Source organism: Andrena cerasifolii, chromosome 9 (assembly GCF_050908995.1).
Source record: "Andrena cerasifolii isolate SP2316 chromosome 9, iyAndCera1_principal, whole genome shotgun sequence".
Taxonomy (NCBI): Eukaryota; Metazoa; Arthropoda; class Insecta; order Hymenoptera; family Andrenidae; genus Andrena; species Andrena cerasifolii.
The window spans coordinates 9,841,887-9,856,482 of record NC_135126.1 but is presented as its reverse complement, the minus strand read 5'-3'; the positions used below and the strand labels follow the sequence as shown (position 1 = coordinate 9,856,482).

At 43.2% G+C, this 14,596-nt stretch overlaps 4 protein-coding genes across 4 annotated transcripts; all 4 read right to left on the bottom strand.

Moving 5' to 3' along the window:
- Nucleotides 1-1,857: 1,857 nt before the first annotated feature.
- Nucleotides 1,858-3,849, bottom strand: LOC143372873 (uncharacterized). The gene is made up of 4 exons (XM_076819491.1): nt 3,037-3,849; nt 2,829-2,928; nt 2,404-2,740; nt 1,858-1,995 (listed from the first exon to the last, which is right to left on the bottom strand). The coding sequence occupies exons 1-3, from the start codon at nt 3,840-3,842 to the stop codon at nt 2,531-2,533; spliced, it is 1,116 nt and encodes a 371-aa protein (XP_076675606.1). The 5' UTR covers nt 3,843-3,849; the 3' UTR covers nt 1,858-1,995; nt 2,404-2,530.
- A 2,042-nt stretch (nt 3,850-5,891) lies between these two features.
- LOC143373567 (odorant receptor 10-like) lies at nt 5,892-8,286 on the bottom strand. Its single transcript, XM_076820962.1, has 5 exons — nt 7,445-8,286; nt 7,227-7,326; nt 7,032-7,142; nt 6,812-6,967; nt 5,892-6,053 (listed from the first exon to the last, which is right to left on the bottom strand). Exons 1-5 carry the CDS (start codon nt 8,248-8,250, stop codon nt 5,997-5,999), a joined length of 1,230 nt encoding a protein of 409 aa, XP_076677077.1. The 5' UTR covers nt 8,251-8,286; the 3' UTR covers nt 5,892-5,996.
- Nucleotides 8,287-9,729: 1,443 nt separating this feature from the next.
- LOC143373568 (odorant receptor 13a-like) lies at nt 9,730-11,422 on the bottom strand. Its single transcript, XM_076820963.1, has 5 exons — nt 10,528-11,422; nt 10,367-10,466; nt 10,163-10,273; nt 9,929-10,084; nt 9,730-9,851 (listed from the first exon to the last, which is right to left on the bottom strand). The coding sequence occupies exons 1-5, from the start codon at nt 11,334-11,336 to the stop codon at nt 9,795-9,797; spliced, it is 1,233 nt and encodes a 410-aa protein (XP_076677078.1). The 5' UTR covers nt 11,337-11,422; the 3' UTR covers nt 9,730-9,794.
- Nucleotides 11,423-11,899: 477 nt separating this feature from the next.
- LOC143373195 (odorant receptor 10-like) lies at nt 11,900-14,247 on the bottom strand. Its single transcript, XM_076820185.1, has 5 exons — nt 13,457-14,247; nt 12,451-12,550; nt 12,263-12,373; nt 12,031-12,186; nt 11,900-11,956 (listed from the first exon to the last, which is right to left on the bottom strand). Exons 1-5 carry the CDS (start codon nt 14,230-14,232, stop codon nt 11,900-11,902), a joined length of 1,200 nt encoding a protein of 399 aa, XP_076676300.1. The 5' UTR covers nt 14,233-14,247.
- Between the last annotated feature and the right edge of the window lie 349 nt (nt 14,248-14,596).

The following is a 14,596-nucleotide window of genomic DNA, read 5'->3' as shown; positions in this document are numbered from 1 at the left end:
ACTCGAAGAGATGTCGCCCGGCGAAGACAGTACCGAGTGTTATCGCTTTCGACCCTCGAAAGGACAGGAATACCCATTAGGAAGTGAGAAATATCAAGTCCCGTATGTTCCTTATGTTTCTCTGATACTTAAAAATAACAACAAGAAGGATATAATGCGGACCATAATGAATTTGCATAATTTCAAGCTAACTTTGTTAAAAAAAAAATCCGATTTACGTGACATGCGGTATGATTTCTCATCGGAAAAACGTATGCTCCACCAAGAATGTTTAGGCAATTCCCACTTTTCTCTCTGAGAAAGCATGCCGCGAAGTTCGGAGAGCACAATAAGATTGACCGACTTTGTGAAATGGCTAATAGTGTCAGCAACAAGATTGACTTTTTCTCGCAGAAATTTACCATCTCATGTGAGAGACAAATTATTTATTGACGCACTGTGTAACACTGTCTGTACATAATAACTGTATTATAAATATCATAACTTACAACTTCGTTCTTCCTTAATGTAGATACTTTATTTTATATAACCAAAAGGTGACCACCTGTTTAATAATAATGAGAATAATAATAATAATCGTAGAAATGTGTACGCTTGTTTATTCCACGCAGGCGTAAGCAGCCCTCGTGGGATTGGTCTTCTGTTCATTGGTCGTAAGAATAGACATGCACAGTTTCAAATATTGGGGTATCAGGAACCCTCATACCCATAAGGAGTGCCCGGGAAGTAGAGGCATAGCAGGTTGAACTGTGGGCGAAGCTTTGGACGATAATGATCCACAGGTGCGTGCATACGATCGATCGAAAATCTGTATTCCTTTATTTTGGCGTGCAGTGATCCGATAGTGAAAGTCAGGGCCCGATCTAAGGGGGTGCAAGCAGGAAAACTACCCAGAAGTGCAAATTTGGGGGTGGCAAAATTGGTGGAAAAAGAAAATTAAAATCAATAAAAGTGTTTATGCTGTTTTTTTAATTGATTTTCAATAAACTTATAAGAGTTGCGTTTTTTTAGATTTAAAAAATTGGTAGATGCGTAAATCTTTACTATATACCTATTTGATTTTATGTTGTTACTGTTTTTTTTATGAATATTACATTTTTTGTAATATAAAAGGCTCTCGTTATTCAAGAAATAACTGCAGAAAACTTAACTCAGTGTCAAAAATCATATTTTAGAATAATTATTTATAATTAAGTAGCATGGACGGCAAAAATCCTTTTTGCTCAGAGTGGCGGAAAAGCTAGATCGAGCCTTGATGAAAGTTTATCGTGGTGGTATGGATTCTTGAAATTTACCTTTTTGCTTGGGCAGGGTGTAAAATGTACTATGGTACCACCGGTGCACCATGTTGTTAGTACATCTCCATCAATTTGCCGACTGCATTTTCTAATCTGAACAATGTCCTTGCCGTAATGCAAAATTCGCGGCGCGCAGCCTTTTGAATGCTTTTCGAGGACGATCTTGATGACTGTTTAGGCGCAGCTAGCAGGATTAACCACATCGGTAGTTGTTTCTAAGAATAATATGTATAGATATATGTAACAAGAAGCATCGAGGACAATTTATTCAATATCACTACAAACTTCATCAGCCTTTAATCGAAATATTCAACAGTTATTAGAGGAAAGTAGCCAAATATGGAATACCATTTTGTTTTTCGAATGTCATTCTTACAAAATCAATCGCAACAAATACAAGATTTTTATGTGTATTCAATTATATATTTTCGCACAATTTAAGGGCAGCCTTATATTTCTAACGTTACGAACAATTTTCAATTCTGAACTAACATTAAAATCATATTGGTTAAATGGCACTATTCTGTAAAGATATATTGTTCCGTATTTAGCTAGCTTCCTCTATCTTCACAAGGCTCGGATGTTAGATTACGATGCAGTGGAAATTGCATCGCGATAAAAGTAAATGATGCCAGTTTAATCATGTGTTAGTAACAGTCCGTAATAAATTGAAGTAAACCGCAGCCGTCTGCATCACCTGGAAATCATTAACCTTTCAGAATTTGATCAACCTCTCTAGAGCGTGTTAAGGGGAGAACCTGGTTTAGACTAATACTTTTTCGAACGTCGTTGTCATACAGGGCCAATTTCACCTGCCAATTTTCAAACAGTTTTTATTTAAAAACTATTTGTTAAATTAAATCTCAAAAATTCTGAGATATAGTTTAAACATTGTAGGATATGTATATGCTCATCGCAGAAAGCTGACATTTAAAGTGTCACCATGCTTAAAAATAATTTGAAGCAATAAGAGGTCCGACAAAAAGTTTTTTGCTTAAAAAAATTGCAGAAGAAATTAAAATAAATCGCGAAAATCACCTTTCTTCAGCTTCCTAAACTAGATTCTCCCCTTACATTAATATAGAAATAAAAATCCGTCACGTACTGAGCTGAACGTATATATAGAGAATGGGATCATTTTCCCCGCTGTAAGTTTAGGCGGATAGAGCGATATAACATTCGGCATAATGAAATTATATGCTTTTCTGGATGGCAAATTGTACCAGTCCACGTTATACGAAGCTGGACCAATTCGACTGCACTGGTAAAATGTCAGCGTCTATTATGCCCGTAATCAAAGCAACTTGAAAACCCAATTTCTGTAGCAGTACCTGTTCCGTTAACGTTTCGCCAAGATAGCAATGTATGAATATATTCAACGTGAAGAAGATGAGATAAATAAAGTACGATGTTATAGCGATCATGTCGCTGTTCTCCCATTCCTAAATTCATCGTCAAACAATTCTTATAATCACGAATGCACGGATATGCACATCATACTCCCAATTTTAAACGCGTACTGATATTCACCATCAGGATGTTGTATCCGAGGAAGCATACAAGCCCAGTGGACTCCAAGATTAGCACCAAGCCTATCTCTTGCAACGCTTCCTCCACGTTCTTAGACAATCTAAATCGTTCAGCGACAGTGATTAGTGACCTCTCAATTTCTAGTAGAAAATATATGTACAAGAACAGTTGAATGAGCGCTTACCTCGCGAAGTCACGAATATCTTACCTCAAGGTCTCTACGTGATCTCGAATGACGATAGCCAAGGGATCGTGATTCTTCTCATGTCCCTCTGCAACGAAGCCCTGCAGCCTAGCTACCTGGATCTCAATCTGTCCAGAGACATGAGTGATGAAGATGGTGGTCAAACTGTTCGCGCTCGTCGCGATATTGTACTTCAATAACCCCGAAATAATCTGCACGGACAGGATGATTTCGTAGTTGGGGCTTGCTTGGGTGTCGAAGAAGGCGTCGTAGCCAGGATAGGTCAACACCCTGACGGTGGTGTTCCCGCTTAATCTGGCCTTGGTCATGAGCGGCATCACGGTGTTGTAGAGCATGCCAGCTGTGTAACGAAATATAGCGAGTCCACTGATGAGATTTCGACTGATGGACACCTCTCTGAGCATGATGGCACGATCGCTCGATTTCTCCACCGACCTCCAGTCTCTCTCCACCTGCTCGATACAACGCTGGAACATTGATCCCTTGGCGGCTAGGTAGTAGTATTTCACCATGGTCCCGACGCTGAAGAGCAGTCCACTCACCATCTTCACCCTTTTGTTCATGTTCTTCTCGATGAAAATGACGTGGTTAATGGGAGGTACCATGGTGATCACCAAGAAAAAGGAGCACCAAGCGAGCAACCCATTCGAGAGGATCTTCTGCAGGCTGCTGGTGCGTCTGTACACCAGATGCCATAGGCCAATTGGCTTCAGGGCCCATTGGCACATTTCAAGCGTATAGCGTATGTCTTTTTCGTAATGGGGATTTTTCGGTTTGCCGTCGATCCAACGACGCGATTGGTCATACATCGTGACGGCTTCGGTGGACATCGTTGACTGAGGGAGAGAATAGACGGTTTCGGTAGAGTACTGTCAGAACGCAAGCGCGTATTCGATGGCTCGGGGTGGGTAATTTCTGCATATCGGAATAGCAGACGAGTTGCGAACTGTCCGATGGCAAAACCGTCGATTATAATGCGCGCAATTTGCCTCATGTTAGGGATGGAATATGTCTTATGTAGAGTAGATGCAGTTATGCTCGAAGTGGTGCTGCAACTGTAACGATAGACAGTACACAGGGAGTCGGATATACTTAATCGACGATAATACTGTTTTATGTATTTGGCGTGCAATGGTCCGATGGGGAAACTTTGTCACGCTGTTGTGGAAACTTATAGTTTACCTTGTTTTGCTCTGCTCGTTTCGGTGGTGCATAATTCACGAAACCATATTACGACCGCAGTACCGGCATCGTCAGTTGATCTGTCATTTCTCTCGATACGTGCCCGTCAACGAGGGAAGAATCCTCCTATTGCGATTGAAGCCTCCAATTTCACTGCCGTGTACATCCATTTCATCGCGACTGCACATCCTATGTAAATAAAAAGATAAGTCTCCCCGTGATAAACATCTAGTTCCTATCGAGCCTGTAATGACGATAACACCACAAATCGGTTTCAGGTGGCAAGAAGTCTCGCCGTGCGTGACGGGTGCCTTTATTTGCTGTTGTACAAGCAATTACGAAACTGACGGGCAATTAGACAATCGATGACTGCACGACGGCAGTCCGGAGGAAGCTTAAGTACGTCAAGCATGTCTTCAACACCTGCATAGAAAGGTTTGTCATTAACAGTCAATAACTGGATAATTACTTAGGGTAGCCATTTCTTTGCGTCCTAAAATTTGAATGATTATAACTCGCTCTGATGTTCAGTGAGATAGATGTGAAAGTTTGCTAGAATTTGCTATAAATTCCATATATGAATAAATGAATCGTATGTAGTGCACACAGCTTATTGCTTTCGATTTAATGTTAATGATGATCGAATGTTTTGAGAATGCATTACTACGTGCTACTGGAAGATTCATTTTACAATACAACTATAGAAATGTGTACGCCTTTTTATTCCACGCAGGCGTAGCTATCCCTAAGGGGTTGGTCTTCTGTTCATTGGTCGTAAGGCTAGGCATGCGTCGTTCCTTGCATTGGGGTATCAGCAACCCCCACCAGGGTGCTGGGGGAGTACGGACAGAGCAGGTCGAATTGTGGGCGAAGCTTTGGACGATAATGATCCACAGGTGCGTGCATACGATCGATCGAAAATCTGTACTCTTTTATTTTGGTGTGCAGTGATCCGATAGTGAAGGTCAGGGCCCGATCTAAGGGGGCGCAAGCAGAGTAACTACCCAGAAGTGCAAATTTGGGAGCGGCGAAATTGGTAGAAAGAGAAAATTAAAATCAATAAAAGTGTTTATGCTGTTTTTTAAATTGATTTTTCAATAAACTTATAAGAGTTGGGTTTTTTTAGATTTAAAAAATTGGTAGGTGCGTAAATCTTTACTATATACCTATTTGATTTTATGTTGTTACTGTTTTTTTTATGAATATTAAATTTTTTGTAATATAAAAGGCTCTCGTTATTCAAGAAATAACTGGAGAAAACTTAACTCACTGTCAAAAATCATATTTTAGAATAATTATTGGTGAAAGTTTATTGTGCTGTTATGGAATCTTGAAATTTACCTTTCTGCTTGGGCAAGGTGTAAAATGCACGGTACTATGGTACGATCGTGGCATCATGATATTCAGTCGATTTTTTACCTATTATTATAATATTTCCATCAATAGAGCGGAGAATCCACCTTCTGAATTTTCTAATGTGAACAATGTCCTTGCTGTAATTGAAAATTCCCTGCTCGCCCTTGGCTGAGTGCTTTTCGACCACGATTTCGAAGAGTGTTGAAGCGGAGCTACCGACAATAACCACGTACAGTCGTTTCTAAGAATAATATTACATATGTGACAAGAAGCATTATCGAGAATAATTGATTCATTATCACTACAAACTCCATCAGCCTTTATTGGAAATATTCAACAGCTATTATTATGATTCCTAAGCTCGGGTGGTCGATTGCGCGGCAGTGGAAATTGCATCTCGATAACAGTAACAGATAAAAGTTTAATTATGAGGTAGTAATAGTCCGTAGTAAATTCAAGTAAACAGCAGACGTCTGCATCACCTGGAAATCATTAACCTTTCAGCATATGATCAACTTCCGCAGAACATGTTAAATTAAGGGGGTAGATAACCCTCAACAGGTCCTTCTTCAAATGCATATTCTGAAGTAATAAATGAATATAGAGTTAATTGTTGTTTCGATTTTTAATCGTAATTTCGTAGACTTTAATGCACAAAAAGAAAATTTTAAATATATTCGCAGGAAAAAAGCTATAGGTAAATATAAATGTGAGTGCGTGTGCGCGATGCACTGTCTGCTGGCGAACACGCTTCCGGATAGGTGAATTACCTATAACCCAAAGTACAGGCATTTTTATAATCTGTAAGACAGTCTCCATCTTATGTCGGAAGCAAAATTTTGATAAACAAATTAATACAATTTTTATATCGATGTATATGATTTTATCCTTCTTTTTGTAGGAAAAATATTTTTTATCTTTTCTTTTTCAGAATTTATATTGAAAATCGGACTCATTATGGGGAATAGTTTTCTGCACCTCCCTGTAAATTTTCATTCAAATGGTTCGAGCGGTTTTCGAGATTTTATGTTCACCGTTTTGGAAATCGTAGTTTCTGAGAAATTACAGTGCAGGCTCATACATTTCTGGCTGTAATTCCTTGAATTTTCGGAATTTCGGGGCCCGGCTGCGTTTAAAGTACGTAGAAAAGATGTAGCTACAGGCATATGCAAAAATCCGAATCTCGAATTTTTGGAAATTTTGAGGATTACACCCCCTTAATATAGAAATAGCCACGTACTGAGCCGAACGTATAGATAGACAATGGGATCATCTTCCCCGCCGTAAGTTTAGGTGGATAGAGCGATATAGCATTCAACATAATAAAATTATAAGCCTGTCTGGGTGGCAAATTGTACCAGTCCACGTTATACGAAGCTGGACCAATGTGGCTGCACTGATAAAATGCCTATTATGTCAGCAATCAAAGCAATTTGAGAAGTCAATTTCTTTAGTAATACCTGCTCAGTTAACATTTCGCCAACATAGCAAAATATTAATATATTGAATGTGTAGGAGGTGAGATAAATAAAGTACGTTATTAGAGCGGCAGCGTCGCTGTTTTCCCATTCCTAGATTCATCGTCAAACAATTCTCATGGATCACGAAGGCACTGTTACATTATACTTGCAAATTTAAACGTGTACTTTATTCACCATCAGAAGGTAGTATTCGAGGAGGCATATAACCATCGTGGACTCCAGGATCAGCACCATGCATATCTCGCGCAATGCGTCCTCCACGTTCTTAGAGAATCTAAGCCATTCGGCGGCAGTGGTCAGTGATTTCTCCGATCTTCGTGCACAGCACGAATTACAAGAACAGATGGATTTAACACTTCAACACTTACCACGCAAAGCTTCCGACGTCTTACCTCAAGATGTCCACGTGATCTCGAATGACAATGCCCAAGGGATCGGGATTCTTCTCGTGTCTCTCTGCAACGAACTCCTTCAGTCTAGCTACCTGGATCTGGATTTGTCCGGAGACGTGAGTGATGAAAATGGCGGTCAAACTGTACGCGCTCGTCGTGATACTGTACTTCAACAGCCCGACAATAATCTGCACGACGAAGATAATCTCATAGGTGGGGCTGGACTGGGTGTCGAAGAAGGCGTCGTAGCCAGCGTAGGTCAGCACCCTGACGGTGGTGTTCCCTTTGAATCTCGACTTGGACATGAACGGTATCAGGGTGTGAAAGAGTATGCCCCCCGTGTACATAAATATCGCGCACAAACTGATGAGACTTCGACTGATGGACACCTGTCTGAGCATGATGGCGCGATCACTCGGTCTCTCCACCGTCCTCCAGTCTCTCTCCACCTGCTCGATGCAACGCTCCAAGATCGATCCCTTGGCGGCTAAGTAGTAGTATTTCACCATGTTCCCGGCGCTGAAGAGAAGCGGACCCACCATCTTCACCCGTTTGTACGTGTCCTTCTCGACGAACATCGCGTGCCGAGTGGGAGGTATCATGTTGATCAACAAGTAAAAAGAGCACCACGCGAGCAACCCGTTCGAGAGGATCTTCTGCAGCCGGCTGGTGCGACTGTACACCAGAGGCCATATGCCGATTGGCTTCAGGACCCATTGACACATTTCCAGCGTGTAACGTATGTCGCCCTTGTGGTGAGAATTCTTCGGTTTACCGTCGAACTGACAGCGTAATTGGTTATGCATGGCGGTGGTTTTGCTGCACAGTTGCACATCGTCGACTGAACGGCGCGGCAGAAGGCTCCTGCAGGGTATCGCCAGGACGCAAGCGCGTGATCGTAGGTTGGGGGTTGAATGATCGCGTGTCGTGGTTTGGCCGAGTCGGAAACAATCGCAGGGGGAAACCTTCATTTATAATTACGCGCGATTTTTTTTCCATTTCGCGGATGTAGTAGACAGTAAACGTATTATACTATGGAGTACGTTGTGGGTACATAGAGCAGGATTCGTATTGTGGCCGAAAGGGTAGGATGGAATTGCTGCAATGAAATTGTTATTCCTTCGTTCAATAATTGCACTGTTATTTTTACCGTAAAGTTGTCTGGTAGGGATTGCTCAGGGTGCTGGTCCAGATTCTAGAAAAACTATCATCTAAACACGCTGGTAGAGTCTGTCTTTCTAAATCGTATCATTGTTTAGAGTAAACGTGGTGCTGTATTCTAATAGTGTCTAATAGTTTGTGTTTTTTGAAGGAGGAATGACTGGAACAAAACGGAACATCAATGTCCTTTTTAAATAAAAGCTGCGATTGTATGGTATCATGCGACATCAAAGCATTTCGTGACCGACCGTAGGCCTGTGTACACGTCACTTTTTGATAGACAGTGTTGGAACAAATTCCGGTGCCGAAGTTTTGACATTGTGTTGCAGTGTCGACCATTTTTTTAAACTTGGAATTGGAAAATTTACAACGGCAAGTACAGCATTGGATTCAATAGTCCTTACACTACATTTCCACATTTTTTTTTCGATGAATTTATAAGAGATTTTTGTTCGTAAAACAATAAACCAACTCTATTCATCTATGCTATTTTACAATTTTATATTTATATTTGATTATCTTCAGGAATTTGCTTGTTATCTTGTAAAATATTTGTTCCCATCTGTATAATATATATTTTTGTTATATGTTATACCTAGGACATATATTCATAGCTTTTTACATTAATTAATACTCTTTAAATCATAAAAATAAAGATTTTGTACTTTTACATGGCCTTCAAATGATTGTTCTGTTTTACCCCAACACTTGAGGAGAATATTGCAATACCCCCGGAAAATCTTTATCGTCCTTCTTCGCAAAATACTTCTCTCAGCAAAGCCTGCGATTTTCTTATAGTCTAATCTAGGGTAAGGTCTGCTTAAGACTCCTAGTAAAGTCCCATGTCTTTTTTCCCCTTTGTTTTTCTTGTTATCACATTCCAAAGTTCGACGTTCCGTTCTGCCCCGCTCTCCCCTACTTAAAAGCGAGCTACCTTGTGCAGATTTCGGTGAAAACTTGAAATTTACCTTTTGGCTGTACCGTGCGAGATGCAGAACGACTACTCGCAAGAGATCAGCCGCATAAGCTAAGAATAATACGTAAGTAGGAATAAACATCGACACCAATTTATTTGATACAAACTCCATCAGCCCCTAATGGAAATATTCAACAACTATGTATTCTCTTTACAAGGCTCGGATGGTCGATTGCCGAATGTTGATGACCGAAGCTCGCCGAGATAGCTTCACTACCTGTCAGTAACTGTCCGCAGTAAATTCAAGTAGACCACAGACGTCTTTAACACCTGGAAATCATGGGAACCTTGAGCGTCCAGTAGTCAGCAGCGGGAGCAGACAAATTACTTGTAAAACAGTCACGTACTATGGTGAACGTGTTCAGAGACAACTCCATCATCTTGCCCGCTGTAAGCTTCGGCGGATAGAGCGATATGGCGCTGAGCAGAACAAGATTCCGAGCTTCCTTAGCTGGCAGATTGTACCACTCGATATTATACGCGGATGGGCCGATCTGGCTGCACTGGTGGAACGTTTACCGTCTATTACACGTCAGGGGCGATATCCGAAAGGAATTTCGCGAGATGCTTTTGCAAACTACCTGCTCGGACAGAACCTCGCCTATGTAACAATATATAAATATGTTGAAAACGAAGGAGGTAAGCAAAATGAAGTACGTCAATATAGCAATCTCGTCGCTGTGTTCCCATTCCTAGAAGCATGATCTATTCAAGCACTTCTAATAAGGATTCGAATAGGTAGGTACACGAAGGACACTGTCCCTTAATACACAACCCGTGCGTACCATCAAGCAATAGTATTCAAGCAAGCATATAATCAACGTAGACTCCATGATTTGCGCCAAGCATATCTCTTGCAGGGCTTCCTCAACGTTCTTCGAGAATCTACAACACCCACTTCCACGGTCTCTTCCACGTGCCTTTACATAAAAAACCAGCGACTTACCTAAGAATCTCCACGTGGCTCCTAATAACGACGGCCAGGGGGTCTTGGCTAGCTTTCTCCGACCTCGAGCCCAGCAGACCATCCAACCTGGTCGTCTGGATCTCTATCTGCCCGCAGATATGAGTGACGAAGAGGGCCGCCAGGCTGTAGGCGGCTGTTGTCACGGTGTACCTGACGAATGCGGCGAACACGTGAATGGAGAAGACGATCTCATAGGTTGGGCTGGATTGGGTGTCGAGGAACGCGTCGTAGCCGGGATACATGAGCGGCCTGACGGTGGAGTTGGCAGCGCTCCTCTGTTTGGATAAGAACGGCATCACGGTGTTGTAAGACATGCCGCCGCTGTAGAGGAACATGGCGCACACGCTGGTCAGGCTCCGGCTGATGGTCGCCTGTCTGAGCATGATGTCGCGGTGGCTCGGCTCCTCCACCATTTCCCAGTCCCTCCTCATGTGCAGGATACAACGGGCGAATACCGCCCCTTTCCGGGCCAGGTAGAAGTACTTGATCGTGGACCAGAGGGTGAAGCCGATTGGGCCGAGCAGTTTCACTCTGGTGTAAACGTTCTTCTCCTCGAGTATGATGTAACGACCGCAGGGCACGAGGATGAAGAACAGACAGGAGAAACAAACGGTCATCAGGGCCATCGAGGCGATTCTATTCAACGTGCCGGACTGGTCCTGGACCAGGTGCCACACGCCGATTGGCTTCAGCACCCACTGGCACATCTGCAGGGTGTAACGCACGTCGGCTTCGTAATTGCAGTTCCGCGGGTGGTCGTCGGCTGGGCTCGATGATCGATGATGCATCGTGAGGCGCACGCTACACACTGCCGACAGGACGAGCGATGCGCGGCAGACAGTTTTAGTGGAAGGATTGTCAGAACGCAAGCGCGTGCACCGTTGCCTCGGTAAATGCGACTGTGTAGCAATCTAGAACATTAAGGGGGGAAGGGGTCGTCGGTCATCGATAATCGGGAGGGGTTACTTTGCGCGTTGCGTGCACGTCGAATTCTACACTGCGAGGATAATGCAAAGGGTACGTCCGTTCAGTTGGTACATCTCTGCACTTATGTATTTTCATCGTAGAATACTTTTGAAGCCAGGGGCAATTGTTGTAAAATACATTACTGTACGGTACATGTACCTAAAGTGCGCGTGCCGATGCTTATTACCCCGAAGGACTACGAAGAAGTTGACGCTCGTACGGCTTTTCCAATGGTACTCAATGCCAGTAAGTACTGAAGTTGCTTTTCCGCGCACGTTTAGCGTCGAGCTCTCTCTCTCTCTCTATGCACACCGATGGATCTATAAAAATTTCTAATTGGTTTTGTGTCCTGTAAAAGTGTTCGAAAGGTAATTGGCGCAGGGTTTTACCATGTCGTAACGGCTTGACACAAGTTCGCGTAAACTACGGATGATTTAAGAACCTGAAAGTTATAGAGGTCTAGTGTGAAGACAGCTCTGCAAACAGGCTAATGTGCAAAGGAATGTTGCCACCTACGTTGCTGAACGTGTTCACGGATATTTCGAATATCTTCCCGCCAGTGAGTTTCGGTGGGGATTTCGATACGGCGATCAGCATAATGAGATCGAGACCCTTCTTTCCAGGTAGATCGTACCATTCGATTTGGTAGGACGCGTCCCCCAGTTTGCTACCCTGATAGAGATTTATGATAATCGCGGATAATCAAAGGGAACCCGGAACGAGGATACTTGGAATTGGTCACGAGTACCTCTTCAACGAGAAATTCACCAGCATAGCATATTATGAATATGTTGAAAGTGAACGAAAGCGTCAAGGCCAAGTACGTTCCCATCGCGACGATGTCGCGATTTCTCCATTCCTGAAAACGATAATCGCAGTTTAATCGTTGATTTAATTCGTTAAAATCATTGCTGTCGCAACAATGTTCCTGTTTACCAGTATGGAGAGATACTCCAAAGCGCAGATCATCAAGGTGGTTGCCACCACTTCCATGAAACATATTTCCTGTAGCGCGGTCGAGATATTTCTCGAAAACCTGAAATTTGTCAAGAGACCCTCGTAACATAAAGGCACTCGTAGCCTTCATTCACTCTTTCAGTATCATCGTACCGGTCCTCTTTAATCCCACTCACATAAATTTGCACGCAGTTCGAGAGAAAAGAAGCTCGAAGTGTTCAACGAAAGGTAATAATAGTAAGTTTCATTCAAATAGGTAGGCAAATCTTTGAGTGTAAATTTCGTGTATTTTGACGGAAAGTTCTTCGATTAAAAATATAGGGAATTCAAGCCAGGCGAGGGTGAACGATACCTGGATTACTCATCGCGAAGATGCTCTTTCGACTATGTACAACGCAGAGAGCAACTCTTTCAATACACCGATCCTCCTCTGGTCTAAAGCTGCCACCAACATTTCCGAAATATTTAGCAGCAACGATTGGTAATACGATAACTCATACTCATATATTTTAAGGGGTTACACCTAGTCAGCAGGCCGAAAAGAGGCGAATGTTTGTGATTTTTTTTTGAAAAAAAACGGAAGCATATATTTTTGCATACCGTTTTCTACAAAAAAATTACCAAATGTTCTTTAAATGTTGCTCGTTTAAGTGCAAAAAGTTCTGCGAAGATATACGCTTCCGCTTTTTCAAAACAAAATCACAAACATTCGCGTCTTTTCGGTCTCCTGACTAATTGTAAGTGTAACCCCTTGAGACTACCGGTCACAGTTTTTTGCAAACATCTCGAAAACTAGGGCCGAGCGACAGCAACATACATAGTTATAATTAAATTTTTGTATCATCTTATAATAGGTACTTATATGCACATCGATATCAAAAAGCCTTTATACAGTTTATACCCGATGCGTTACAATTTTTCTTGAACACAAAATCCAAAATTTTGAAGGGATGGCAGATGGTGAGAATGTACTATTAAAACTCACTTTATATTCTCTACGTGGCCGTCGACAATGGCACCCAATAGCCCCTTCTGCCGACGGTCATTGTTCCTCTCTGCTTCGACCAGGCCCTGCAACTTCGCAATTTGCACCTGCATCTGTGCTCGAGCGTGGGTTGTCAGCAGTGCAATCAAGCTGCAGGACGCCGAGGACACACTGCTCAGGACACAGATGTACGTACACTGTACGGCGTAGATGATCTCGTACGTGGGACTGGCTTGGATGTCCGCGAATAGTTCGAAGCCGGAGTAGGTGAGTAGCCCGTGGGTGTCGTTGCCTTTGAACACGTTGGACCAGGACGGCAAGATGGTGTGGTAGGTCAGAACTGAGGTGTAGAATAGGGTGGCGCAGACGATGGACACTAAATGGGCGACCCCCGTGTTCCTGACCATGATGTCTCGGTGCTGCGGGTCCTCTATGATCCTCCAGTCCCTCTCTATGTGCCTGATGCATCGTTGGAAGCTGAGCCCCCGCCGATTGATGTAGTAGTACTTCACCGCGTTCACCGCGCAAGCGACGAGTGGCCCGAACTTCTTGATCTTGACGTGTATGTCGGTGACGTAGAAGAAGCAGTAGTAGCCGCAGGGCAGAAGGATGAACGCCAGGCAGCTGGTGCATATGGCTATCGAGACCACCGAGGCGATTCTCTCGAAACGGCCACTGCGGTGGCCGTTGACTCGGGGCCACATACCGACCAGTCGTAGAAAGAACCGGGTGTACTTGAGGGCGTTCTTCGCGTCGTTCTGGTAACTCTCGTTCATCGCGAGACCGCCGATCTGGCTATTCGTTTCAACGAGCACAACGCTTGTCGACTAAACGGCGGGTGAAACATTGTTGGCGGGGCAGAAAGGGACGCAAGCGCGCTAGAGCGGGGCAATGAGAATATTGAGGGATACCGTTTTTTTTGGTCGATAGTAAAGTGCGGGGGTGCAGGAGAACGGTAATGTCGCGAGCTGCGTGCGGCGTGGCTTGCTGCGTTCAGAGAAGGAACGGGGAATAATTAATCCCTGAGGGGGAAATGTGTCTTTGTAGCGTCGAATCTGAAATCGATTATGCGGCCTCCAGTGTTAGAACATAGCACATTAGATAGCACAGAGGGGCTTCTTCAGTCGCGCAGCAGATTCT